Raw genomic sequence first — 14037 nt, 5'->3', positions numbered from 1 at the left:
TAACTTTTTTATTTTTTATTTTTTTTGCTTTATGGGTCACACCCGGCGATGCACAGGGGTCACTACTGGCTCTGCACTCAGGAATTACCCCTAGTGGTGCTCAGGGGACCATATGGGGTGCTGGGAATCGAACCCGGGTCGGCCGGGTGCAAGGCAAACGCCCTACCTGCTGTGCTATTGCCCCAGCCCCTCAATTAACTTTTGTTGCAGTGTGATAAATGGATCCAATTTCTTTATTATTATTATTTTTTGGTATATGGCTATCCTGTTTCCCCAGCACCATTTGTTGAAGAGGCTTTCCTTGCTCTAATTATGCACTGAGTCCTTTGTCATAGATTCACTGTCCAGAAAACTGAGAATGTCAAGTAAAGTGAGGAGTGTTTGGGAGGTTGGAGATGATGAGAAAAACTAGAGTTAACATGGACCAAGGAAGGTCGTGAATACTTTGATGGTAAAGAAATGAACTCACTGGGTACATCATAACTGTAAAAACTAGCACCATGGTATGTGACCCAAACTATACTAATTGCAATTTTAAAATTAATTTGCTAAAGGGTCAGGTGGGAGTGGAAGGAGATCTCGAGATATTGATGGAGGTACACTGACTCTGTAATGGTTGTTTAGTGTACCTAAAACTATTATTAACAGTACTGTTTATCACAAAGCCTGAATAAAAATTGAAGGAAAATATATTGAGGCATTTTAAGCTCATGTCTTGAATACATATTCCTTCCTTTCTTTCCCTCCACATCTTTCTAAGTAAATTTCTTTCTAGTAAACAGTCTTGCTTCACTTTAAAAAAATACCAAAAATGATCACCAGATAAATAATTATGAATTATTCTCATGGCCAGCTAGTGTGGGGAACTGTTTTATTTTCTCTATTTTGTGTTCTCTGTGTGGGTTGGACTCATGTCTCAGTTTCGAAACTGTAGCAGTAGTGTTTGGTCCGGGTGTCTTCATGTGTTTGCTTGAATTAATAAAAGTCATTATTCTAATTCTGAAACTACAAGGGAGGAAAACTTAAAAAAGATTATCAATAGGGTTTTGTTATTTGGGTAGTCTACAATGGGTTAGAATGTTTACTTAAAGGGTGAATTTCTGCAAGAAACTGCCCTGTACACCAAAAAATGGGAATAAATATCAAGCAGACAATTCAAGAGTGGCCCAAAGCACTCTGTAGTGGATATCTCCAGAGATTGTTCTGACAGCTTCAATTTTTACGATTTCCCCCAAGACAGCAAACTATCAAGGATTCAATATTTTTGTGGTAGTACATTGCCAGCATCAAATGATGATAAAGCATATTCAAAATTTTTTCCTCTTTCAAGAAATGAAACTCAGAGGAAAATTGAAAGTTCCCGAGGGTAGGAGGGATGGAGAATCATGAAATATGATGGAAGCAGGAATGTTAGAATAGCAGCTCTTTCTATATATGAATTGTTAGATGGCAGATACAGCATTCAATATACATATTGTTTGCTAAGAAATCAAAGAATAAAGATTATTGCGTCTTACAGATGAAGAATCTCAGAACCTCAATTTCTACTTAAGAAATATTCAGTGATGGGGCTGGAGAGATAGCACAGCGGGTAGGGCGTTTGCCTTGCACGCGGCCGACCCGGGTTCAAATCCCAGCATCCCATATGGTCCCCTGAGCATGGCCAGGGGTAATTCCTGAGTGCAGAGCCAGGAGTAACCCCTGTGCATCGCCAGGTGTGACCCAAAAAGCAAAAAAAAAAAAAAAAGAAATATTCAGTGATAAAATAACAGTATGAGACTAACACCCAAGGACAGTAGAGACAAGGGCAAGCAAGATTGCTCCAGGGTAGGAAGCCTTCCTCATGAGATGGGGGAGAAGGCAGTTAGGATAGAGAAGGGATCACTAAGTCAATGATGGTTGGAGGGATTGCTTGGGATGAGAGATGTGTGCTAAACACAGATAAAGAACCAAACGTGATGGCCTCTCTTTATATGTATTGCAAACAATATAAGGCCCATAAGTAGAGAGAGAAAGAGGGAAATTGTTTGCCACACAGGCAGGGAGAGGGGCGGGACAGGGGGCCGAGGAATACTGGGGATATTGGTGGTGGAAAATGTACATTGGTGAAGGGATGGGTGTTCAATCATTGTATGACTAAACTTAAGCATGAAAGCTTTGTAACTGTATCACGGTTATTCAAAGATTTAAAAAAGAGAAAAAGAAATATTAAGTGTAGTGCAGGGCTTATAGTCAACTACAATTTTGTTTTCTTTTTTATTCTGTGGTGGGGGAGTGGGGTGGTCTCCCAAGCAATGCTCAGGGGTTGTTGAGACATGATGGTTTTCGTGGCCAGGCCTGTTGTACTACTTTGAAGGTCATGTGATGCCAAAAATAAAACCTGGGGACCTAGATTGCATGCAAGACATGTGCTCCATTCCTTTGAACTCTCTCTCTCTCTGACCCCTGTCAACTAAGTTTTAGTACTTTCCATTATTCATTCAGGAACATGTTTCTGTAATGCATGTTACCTATTAACTCTTTGTTATTCTTCAATGTTAAGTATTTCATGACAACTTTGTATTTTACTTTGGATTGTTTTTTGGGGGAAGGGAAATCATTCCCACAGTGCTTAGTCACACCTGCCCCTGTGTTCAGGGATTGCTCCTGATGATGCTCACAGGTCCTTCTGGTAGCTGGGGTCAAACCCAGGTTTCCAACAATATGGACGATTCTCAAAAAACTAGAGGTTGAGCTCCCATTTGACCCAGCAATACCACTGCTGGGAATATATCCCAGAAAAGCCAAAAAGTATAGTCGAAATGACATCTGCACTTATATGTTCATCGCAGCACTGTTTACAATAGCCAGAATCTGGAAAAAACCTGAGTGCCCTAGAACAGATGACTGGTTGAAGAAACTCTGGTACATCTATACAATGGAATACTATGCAGCTGTTAGAAAAAATGAGGTCATGACGTTTGCATATAAGTGGATCAACATGGAAAGTATCATGCTAAGTGAAATGAGTCAGAAAGAGAGAGACAGACATAGAAAGATTGCACTCATCTGTGGAATATAGAATAATAGACTATAAGACTAACACCTAAGAATAGTAGAAATAAGTACCAGGAGGTTGTCACCATGGCTTGGAGGCTGGTCTCTCATTCTGGGCAACTCAGAGAAGGGAACACCAATTAAAATATGGTTGTTGGTCATGTGGGGGAAAGATGATGCAGGCCGAATATAGACTAGAGACAACACAATGGCCACTCAACACCTTTATTGCAAACCACAACACCTAATCAGAGAGAGAGAACAAAAGGGAATACCCTGCCATAGTGGCAGTGTGGGGTGGGGGGAGACGGGACTGGGGGGGGGAGGGATGTTGGGTTTACTGGTGGTGGAGAATGGGCACTGGTGAAGGGATGGGTTATCGAACTTTGTAAGGGAGAAACATGAGCACAAAAATGTATAAATCTGTAACTGTACCCTCACGTTGACTCACTAATTAAAAATAAACTATTAATTAAAAAAAAACCCAGGTTTCCATATGCAAAACATGTGCTTCAGCCCTTTGAGTTTATCTCTCAGGTCCAAATTTTTTGCTACTTTAAAATTTAGCTATAGAAAAGTAATGCTGAGTTGCTAGAGAAATAGTACAGCAGGTAGACCATTTGCCTTGTATGTGACTCACCAGGGTTTGATCCCCAGCACCACTGGGTGTGGCTCAAAAACCAAAAAGAAAGGGAGGAAAGAAGGCTGAGTATTATGTTTATCATATTAAGTTTTTTAAAAAACTTTTTTAAAAAAACAATATTTGATAGAATTAATCTAAATACAGTTTAATCTACCTGGCAAATTTTCCAAAAATTAAAAAAGAGCCAATATCCAAAGGAAACTCTTTCATAATATATTTAGAATAAGAACATGGATGCCTCACCATGACTGATATCTCCTGTATTATAGATCCCTTAGTCTAGAACAAAATTAATTAAAATTAGCTCAAACAAATTACCCCTTCACAAAGCTATCCGAAGTGCCTCCTGACTTTGCCGCAGTCAAATTTTTTGCCTCTTTGATAAACACTTCAAGCATTCCTCCAGAAAGTATAGGTGATTCTTTCTTCTCTCTTGTAAAGGTCTTCTTCACTGCATCAGCCATAAAAATAAGAGAGGAAAGAGAAGAAGGGAAGAGATAAAGATGGTGGGTTCCATTTCAAAATTTACAAAAAAAGTCTGCCAAATTATTTTTCCTTTACTGACCCAATGTGGTCTTTGTGTTAGTGTATTTTTTCTATATATTCATATAACTTTATTACATTGGATTCTTTCTGAGTAGAATTTTCATTTGTTTGTTTAAAAATAAGCATATAAGTCAAATATTTAAGCACTACAAGGTCTATTTTTTTAACAGGGGTACAAAAGCATAAAATAGAAAACCTGGGTCACATTCCTTCTCTCAAGAAAAAGCTACATTGAAAGCCACACAGAAGCACCAAGATTCAGCACCCCCCCCCCAATTTCATAGCACTCTCATCCCCGTTATTCATCGATTTGCTCAAGCGGGCACCAGTAACATCTCCCTTGTGAGACTTATTACTGTTTTTGGCATATTGAAATTGCCACAGGTAGCTTGCCAGGCTCTGCCGTGAGGGCGGGATATTCTCGGTAGCTTGCTGGGCTCTCCAAGAGGGGCGGAGGAATCGAACCCAGGTCGCCTGTGTGCAAGGCAAATGCTCTACCCGCTGTGCTATCACTCCAGTCCAGCCCCCCCTCCCCTGACACACCACCAATTCCATAGCTATCTTATTTGATATTTTAGTTTTGTAAGCTGTAAACTCTATGTAGGGTCAGCAATAAAGGCTATGGACTAGGCAGAATTACATATATGCATGACAGAAAAATTCTCCCCATGTTACATTTTTGTTTTGACAAAATATGATAAATATGGATAAAATCTTTCACCACTGCCACCACCACCTCTATCTACTAGCATTATAAAAACTTGATATGAATGAATGAATTTATTTGATACTAAAAAATCTCTTTAAGGTGAGGAAACTGAGGCTGAGAGATAACTAGTTACTTGCACAGGGCCGCACATATTGTGGAAGAGGATGAAGTGAATGAAAAGAAAGACATCTGTCTATTCCAGTTGACAGAAAAAGGACAAGAGGGATTTAAAAGTTGTCTCCGTCTGGAGATTTTCGTTTGCATTCTGCGTCCTAGGTCAACTTCTGCTTCTAGATTCCCTGAAGTAGCTTTGGATGTCATGAATCTATAAAGCAGCTTTCTATATCTATGCCCCTTCTCAGAAGACCTTCTTCTTTTCTGTGCCCCTCTTTTCTTCTAGTTCATGCTAGGGAAAATCCTTTATCGCTGAGACATCTAGACAATATCACCATTAAGGCTGGTTATATTTTGTTGTTTTCTAGAGGACTCACTGATGATGCTCGCAGGATGGAACTCAGGGCCATGCACATATAAAGCATGGACTCTACTAGTTGAGCCATATCCTTGGCCCCAAGACTGTTTTCTAAGTATGAACGTAGTAGTTTCCTTGTAAGAGTCACACACTTTTCACCACATGTTGTAGGTACGTCTTAACTCTCCCCCAAGCAGTGGCACCCAGCCCTTTACATATTGTACATGTAGAGCCAGAATGACACAGCACAACCAATACCCAATTCTCACCCCCCAAACTTGCAGAAAAAGAATATGCTTGATCAAAATAATTTGGTTTTATTATACCTTGAATTGGTTCCAGTGGAAGCATCAGGTTTGCTCTTGAGGGAATGTAACGTAAAGTAACTGTCAGTTCTCCTTTGTACTGATGATGGATATCAGCAGCTAACTCCACCTGACCATAGAGAGACAGGTGAAAAGAAATTGCAACAATGCTTGCATCTTCATTGATTTTTAAAAATTTTTTTGGGCGAGGGGCTGGAGCGATAGTACAGCGGGTAGGGCATTTGCCTTGCACACGGCCAACCCGGATTCCATTTCCAGCATCCCATATGGTCCCCCGAGCACCGCCAGGAGTGATTCCTGAGTGCAGAGCCAGGAGTCAGCCCTGAGCATCACTGGTTGTGACCCAAAAAAGCCAAAAAGAATTGGGGGGCAATACCCCGTGATGCTCAGAGGTTACTCCTGGACCAGTGCTCAGAAATCACTCCCTGCAGTGCTCGGGGACTATATCGAATGTAAGGGATTGAATCTAGGTCGGACATGTGCAATGCCCTATCTGCTGTACTATTGCTCCTGCCCCTGAGGTTTTTAATTTTGTAGCCCACATTTAAATGTATAGTATACACTTGGTGGCCAAACTGTGACCATTAATTCCATCAATTATATTATCAGTTACTGATTTAAGAGCTGCCACAAGAAGTTGGGGAAACTCTGTGAAAGTGCTTGCATGATAGTCAGATAACTATTTTTTAAAAGAGAGAGATTCACTTTCCATGGGAGTGAGAAGCAGAGTTCTCAATAACAAATTATATACAAATCTGCCCAAACTGTCAAACAAAGAGAAACCCTTTCATCTAAGTTGTAAATCCATAGGAACTGAAGGTAGAATAGAGATTTCACTGGGAAAAAACACTTAAGCTTACTGTTGAGTGTCAAAAGTCCTTGTTTTCATAATAGAACATTAGCGGAACATATGAAAAGCAATTCATACCAACAAGCCCTTCTTTTCTCCCCACCAAACATGCTTTTCAGAAAGATAATGAGGTCTAGGTAACAATGAATGTAGTAAAACGAGTTATACTCGCCCCCCCTTTAAAACAATACATTTGCATCTTGAGTTATTTTCCCATACAGTATCAGCCTCCTCCATGGCTTAGTACTGTAAGACCTAGCAAAAACAAAAGTAAGTGCCAAAGGACTTTCATGAAGACCCAATAAACAAGGCACTTTGTCTTTCCAATATTCCCACTACAAAAGAATGTAACTATTTCTGAATATTTAAAGACTGTAAATTCCCATCCTCTGTTACTAAGGCAATTGGTCCCTGTAGCTCATACATCACCTCCTCAGCTGGAGAATCTATAAGAAACATTAAGTCTCTGGGGCTGCTCCTACTATAGCTGTAGCTGATTAAGTGATGATTGCACTTAAATGACTGAGACAGGAGACAAAGAATGAAGTGATACTTCTCAGACTTGACTGATAATCAAGCACACACATCTTCAGGCTGAGCCACTAATGAAGCAGGAAGCAATGTACCAAGCATGTTTTTGCTCCCGTCCTGCCTGTTTTTGGAACGAGTTGTATCCAAGCAAGTCTGAATCAAAAGTCTGTGTGTGCCAGAGGAAGCATAGCAGAGAAAAATGACAGGGATTAGAGACACTGTTGACAGCCACAGAAACTGATTGTAAAGTGAGGGTTCTTAGGGAACCAACTTAATAAAGAAGTGCTCTAGGAGAGGCCAGGGAAGAAGGGGACAGAAGCAGATCAAGGAAGGGCAGAACTCAGGCTAGATGCGACCCCTCTGCTTGAGAACTAGAGTTAACACATTGGAGTTTTTTGGTTTTTTTTTCCTCTCTCTCTCTTAGGAAGGCAGTGGCGCATTAAAACCTGCTCTTCTTTCAGTTACTGGCTAAGGATTTAGCCTCTGTGGCGGGAGGTACATTAGATCCTGGGAACTTCTGGTTCTCTTCTCATGTAAGAAAAAGTCTAAGGAGAGTCTCAGGTGAAGACTGGAGATAAAACTCTGATAGACCTGGTTAGAGGATCATCTGGGGAACCTGCACACACATCTTCAGACCAGTGGAATTCCACAGATATGAAACACAATCATAGCTCCTGTATGCTTAGAGGGATCCGAGAGATGCCTTCCCCTTATGGTAGAAAGTGAGGTGATCCAATGGGAATAGGAATCATTGTTGGGCCTTAAATCTCTGAGAGAGCGTGCCTAGATGGCCATTTCCAGGAAATAGACTAGAAACCCTCCAAGTTAATTTCTACAGATTCCCTGTGTGCTTTAAAGTTAAAATTTATGACAGGCAGGTTAATTTTATGAACTATGGTACTGGTACTTCACCCCATGTCCTGCCTCTTCTTATGCCATGGATATTTTCAAAACTATGAGGCTTTTATGCTTAATTTTTTATAAAGGGAAGCTGTTAAATCATATTAAAATGCTACTCTTTATGAAAGGATATTTTTCATTCAATTTGAAGGCACTTAGTACTATAAACACTACATTGTTTCCCATATTAATATCAGAGGAATATTATGTTATTGCAGACTTATTTGTTGTTAATTCTATGCTTCCTATCCCTATCAAATGTGTTAGCCAGTAGTTAGTAGTTACTTCGTGTTTTATGATTTCTGTTATATTTTAGTGTCAATTTTACCCATAGACTAATTTTACCTCTTAAAGTTTTTTGATGCATTTAAAGTCCAAGTATGAGGTCAACAGAGATAAGTGCTCACCAGAAAGCCTTATTTAACTTCAAAGTGTCCGTTTTATTAAATCAAATGGAGATGATCGATACTTACCTCATAGGATGGTTGTAAATTTCCCATGAAACATGAGTGATGCTGCTGTTGATGCTGATCAGTGTTTGTTACTGTTGATGAAAATCAACATTTGCTTTTCTGTCTAGAATCCCTTAGTACTTCTGTACCTGGATTTTCTCTGGAGCAATGCCATCTCCAGGACCAGAGTACGGGCTGACTGTCTTCAGTGAGTTGAGGTAGCTCACCTCCCTGGCCACAGGAATTAGCTCGGAACGAGCAAATAAAGTAATGAGGATTAGAAGAGCCAGGACCAAGGGCATTGGTTGGATTGTTGGAAGATGTACTCTCTCCTCTCTGACATAGTGATGCAGGGTGGTGAGAGGCTTACAGCCGCTCAAGTGTCTAAGATCTATAGCTGTGCAGGACTAGAGCTAGTGAGGGAGGCCCACACAGATGAAAGAAACTTTGGGTCTTAGATAAGATTAAAGAATCTGGATCAAATCACACTTGATAAGCACTGACAATAATTTCCTTTTATATCTTCTTAGCGTTGCAATCTGGCATTTCTGTCAATTGCCATCTAAAGACTCATGTAACATAGGAGCTACCTAGCAATTGTTGTGTACAATGTTCCTGACGTTATAGTGCAAGCATCACATGGGATGCAGCTCAAGCCTCATAGCATCCTTATAAGCTCATTTCAATCATTATATTACAGATAAGAACAACAAGGCCCAGCAAGTTACATAATGTGCCCAAACTAACATAGTGGTAAGACCAGGGCTGAGCCCGAAAAGTTTGAGTCCACCATCATATCCTTTTCATTCATTGTTATATAACAATAATCTTTGGTTTTATAAATCTAATATTCTCTACCTTACTTTTGTCTTAAAATTACTGTAAAAGTATAGAGCCTCCAGTTTTATAAAATGAATCCAAGATACTGTTGATCTAGCTTAGAACATACTATGTTGGCATTTAGTTTCTAGCACCAGTTTTGCAATTACTTTTCTGAATATAACTCAAGGTCTGGCTTATGAATCTCTAAGTAGAAATGTAGAAAATCAGATACTTCAGCTATTGTCACTTGACCATGTGAGCCAAGCAAGATCACTTTTGCTTATGGAAAATATTTTGAGATGGACCTTACTCTATAGATATGTGTTTGCCTGTAGGTAAATGAAGATATTTTTCTCTAATAGGATCAAATGGTATGAATTTCCATGGAAACCTTTAAATGATTAATGATTTTGAGCAGACCAAATAATAAAAATTATGTGCTTGCAGTATATAGTCTATTATGCCAATATTAACCATGCTAACCTTTTCAGACTGTCACTTGAAACCGGAAAGTCTTTGAATTCTTTAGGTTCATGACGTCAATTTTGCTGAACTTGTCTAGTTGCATAAGTGACTAATCTGGAAGCATTTCCTACCTTGGGCTGAAGCTCAAACCACATGTCACTTGTATTTTCAAAGTTCCATGAGTCAAAATGAATCTCCACCTCTCCAAGGAAGCTATTATGTCCGAATCGATCATAGTGCCAGACTGAAAGCTGCAGAATTCTCGTTTCCAGCTGGGTGTGACTGATAGTGTACTGCAAAAGAAATTTTCAACATCATCTTCCACAAGAAGGGCCCTGGTCAACTCCAAGACCAAGTTAAAATTTATTTCCATCATATAAATCATCTGCATTAGTAATATGAACCAAACAAAGAAGAAAACAAGTCATTTTGCTGAAATTCAGTTTTAGCATACAGATCATTTAGGTGTTGTGAAGTTAAGTTCCAGATGTGCAGGAAAGGAGTGACCAAGTTTACCATATTTTGGAGCCAGAGTAATAGTACAGTAGAAAGGGCACTTGCTTTGCATGCAACTAACCTGGCTTCTATCACCAGCATTCCCTATGGCCCTGTAGCCCCACCAGATGTAATTCCTAAGCACAGAGCCAGGAGTAACCTCTGAGCAGGGTGTACCCCCAAATCAAAAATAAATGAATGAAAAATGAAAAAAATTAAAATTTATCATCTTTTTGATTAAAAAATCCAATTTTTGGGGCTGGAGCAATAGCACAGCGGGGAGGGCGTTTCCCGTGCACGCGGCCAACCTGGGTTCGATTCCCAGCATCCCATATGGTCCCCCAAGCACTGCCAGGAGTAATTCCTGAGTGCATGAGCCAGGAGTAACCTCTGAGCATCGCCGGGTGTGACCCAAAAAGCAAAAAAAAAATCCAATTTCTATATCTTATATTCATTTATTATACACCTAAACCTGGCCAGATTCTGAAACCCTAACTAAATGGAACATATTCAAAATGTGTTAGCAGAACAATTAATGCATACAAAGTGATCTGCTATTATCAAAGTGTGATAAACTTCTTTTAAGAAGAACTCAAAAGAACACAGCTTTCCTAAGGGTGAAAGCAAATTTGCAACATGATATAGCAGCACATATATAATTTTGCTGGATCATCTTGAAATAAGAAGCAACTGCAGCAGTAACAGAGAAATAAATAAGAAAGAATAATTCCATTTTTTCTCTTTTCCAAAACTGTGAATAAACTTATGGGTATCAGGATAACTTATACAAATTTTACTCTTCCAAAACGTATATGAACATTGACATGCAAATTTTCTGTATTTCTAAAATCAATGAGACTGTGAGATCCCTTGAGTTACGATGAGAAGGCATTTTACCTTTAGTGTCTCATTAAATTCTGGGTTGGTGCCTGTTCTGATTTTGGTCTTGCGTTTATTGTTTCTGGACTTCCCAGGAAGGAGATATGACTTGACATAACTGTAAATGATAAAAGACAAAAGTAATTATTGGTAAGTATTCTATAAAGTGCTCAGGGATCTTAGTAAATTAAAAAGGTAAAGGGAGGGCTGGAGAGAATATAGCAGGTAAGGTGCTTGCCTTGCATGTGGCCAACCTGGGTTCAATCCCCAGCACCACTTATGGTTTCCTGAGCCCTGCAGGAGTGATTCCTGAGCAGAAATATAGGAGTAAGCCCTATGCACCACCAGGTATGTACTCTCCAAACCCCCCACCAGCGACAAAAAACAAGGTAAAGGGAACAGACCAGTAAATATGAGACAGAGACAAAGTAAACGTGTCCTTTATCTACATAGGACAAGCAGTGTAGTGGTAAAGTGTGAATTTGCGATTCAGGTCAGTTGGGTTTTAATCACTCCGTACCTTGCTGGCTGATTTTCCTGAAGTGACGAAGTTAGTTTACTTCTTTCTGCCTCAATTTCTTATCTATAAATCTGATTTAACTGTAGCCCATGGATTTGTGAGGACTAAATTGGGTGACACTGGACCTCATATTTTATGCATAAGTATAATCTAATAATGATCACCAATATATTTTGGGTTTATGTTTTCCATTTCAACATTGACGTCCAATGAGAGGCAATGGAAACCTGCTATAACCTGATGGGTTCTACGCTAGCATTTTCTCAGTTTTTTCTCCTGGCTGTCAGAGCCGAAAGTGTCATTACCAAAGCCGGATCATTTTGAAGCCATCACTTTCAATATTAATGTTGTTAATTGGGATACATTTATCTCAAAAGAGAGCAATGCAGAATCTCGCATGGCAGAACCTGGCAAGCTACCCGTGGCGTATTCGATATGTCAAAAACAGTAACAATAATAGGTCTCATTCCCCTGAACCTGAACGCGACAGAGATGAATAGAGATGTTACTGGCACTCACTTGAGCAAACTGATGAACAACGGGATGACAGTGATACAGTGATTTTTTTGAACCACGGGCATTTTTATGAGGAAAAGGGGTAACACAGAAGCCTGAGATAGCTATCCTTAGAAATGCCTGCTTATAAGATGGGCTTTTGGCCTCTGAGTACATGCGCTTTGAGAAGATTTTCATCATTCCCAGAGTGATGTAAGTGGCTTACTGTGTTAACTATTTATTTTCAAAAGTTGTTTATGCCAAATACCTGCTTTTGTTGTGGGAGATGGAAATTTTAGTATGTTGTCTGTTGTGTCTCTAAATGAGCTTTCCTTGTAGACGATATCATACAAGAACTGTCACTACTTGTTACTGGAAAAATTGTGCACATGCCATGCCACTTCACAAGGAAAGGACACTTGGCAATTAAGTGTTGATTCTCCAGGACTTTCCTCATGTGCCTTTTCCTTTTGCCACTTTGACTATATGTGAAGTCCTATGCTTCCACAGTTGATCACTGAAAGTAATAAAGGTTTTAAAAATAAAGACCACTAAAGTTTTTTTTGAAAAATTAATTCTAATAAATATTCCAACAAAATAGTCTGCATCTGCCTTCCCAGGCCAATCCCCAGACTTTTCTTTTTGAGTTGTTCAGTTGGGTAAAACTTTAGTCATTTTTTGCTTGTTTGCTTTTATTAGGGTTTTTTTTTCACTATGTCCATCAGTGGGCTGGAACGATAGCACAGGGGTAGAGTATATCTCGCCCACAGGGCAGAGCCTGGCAAACTACCCGTGGTGTATTCGATATACCAAAAACAATAACAACAATTTGCAAAATGGAGACGTTACTGGTGCCCGCTCGAACAAATTGATGAGCAACAGGATGACAGTGATACAGTGACAGTGATGCCCATCAGTGCTCAGAGGTCACTGCTGTCATTATACTCAGGACCCTATGTGGTGCAGGAGTCGAACTCGGGTTGGCCGTATAGGGCACACCACTTTCCCATTGTACTATCTCTCCCTCCAGCCCCACATCTTGGTAATTTTCTTTCTTTTTTTTATCAGGGAGGGGAGGTGGTGAGGGGCACACACTGTAGCACTCCTGATTCTTTGCTCAGGGATCACTCCTGGGGTGGGGTGCTCAGTAGACCCTGTGTGGTGCTGGGAATCAGAGTCGGCGAGAGTGCTGCATGCAAGGCAAGCACTTAAACATCTCTATTATCTCTCTAGTCCAGTAATTTTCTCTGGAGGATTTCCCAGGGGAAAAAAAAGGAACAGGATGCTCATACATTTGTGGGCTGTCAGCTAACAGGTCAACTTTCTATCTCAAGGAACTGTTTCTGTATAAACTATAAATATGACAGGGTTGAATCACCTTGAGAAATAGCTCTTTAAAAAACAGGTAGCAGGTTGTTTTGATCTGCATCTCTCTGATGATTAGTGATGCAGAGCACTTTTTCATGTGCCTTTTGGCCATTCGTATTTCTTCCTTGGTAAAGTTTCTGTTCATTTCTTCGCCCCATTTTTTGATGGGGTTGGATGTTTTCTTCTTGTAGAGTTCAACCAGTGCTTTATATACCATTGATATCAACCCCTTATCTGATGGATATTGTGTAAATATCCTTTCCCATTCTGTGGATAGTCTTTGGATTCTGGTCACTGTATCTCTTGCGGTGCAGAAGCTTTTTAGTTTAATGTAGTCCCATTTGTTTATCTCTGTTTTTACTAGATTGCTTGAGATACCACCTCACACCACAGAGACTGGCACACATCCAAAAGAACAAAAGCAACCGCTGTTGGAGAGGATGTGGGGAGAAAGGGACCCTTCTACACTGCTGGTGGGAATGCCGGCTAGTTCAGCCCTTTTGGAAAACAGTATGGACGATTCTCAGA

The 14037-nt window shown here is 40.0% G+C and overlaps 1 protein-coding gene across 1 annotated transcript in view; it reads right to left on the bottom strand.

Annotated features, from left to right (window-relative positions):
* SYTL5 (synaptotagmin like 5) overlaps window positions 1–14037 on the bottom strand; it is a 300140-nt gene that overhangs the window by 9154 nt on the left and 276949 nt on the right. Inside the window, exons 13-16 of the mRNA XM_012933704.2 lie at window positions 11145–11244; window positions 9884–10045; window positions 5733–5841; window positions 3998–4130 (exon numbers count right to left, since the gene is read on the bottom strand). Coding sequence (XP_012789158.2) covers window positions 3998–4130; window positions 5733–5841; window positions 9884–10045; window positions 11145–11244 — 504 coding nt within the window. The remainder of the gene's footprint in view (window positions 1–3997; window positions 4131–5732; window positions 5842–9883; window positions 10046–11144; window positions 11245–14037) is intronic.

Source organism: Sorex araneus, chromosome X (assembly GCF_027595985.1).
Source record: "Sorex araneus isolate mSorAra2 chromosome X, mSorAra2.pri, whole genome shotgun sequence".
In the NCBI taxonomy this organism is placed as follows: domain Eukaryota; kingdom Metazoa; phylum Chordata; class Mammalia; order Eulipotyphla; family Soricidae; genus Sorex; species Sorex araneus.
This window is presented reverse-complemented; position numbering and strand designations above follow the sequence as displayed.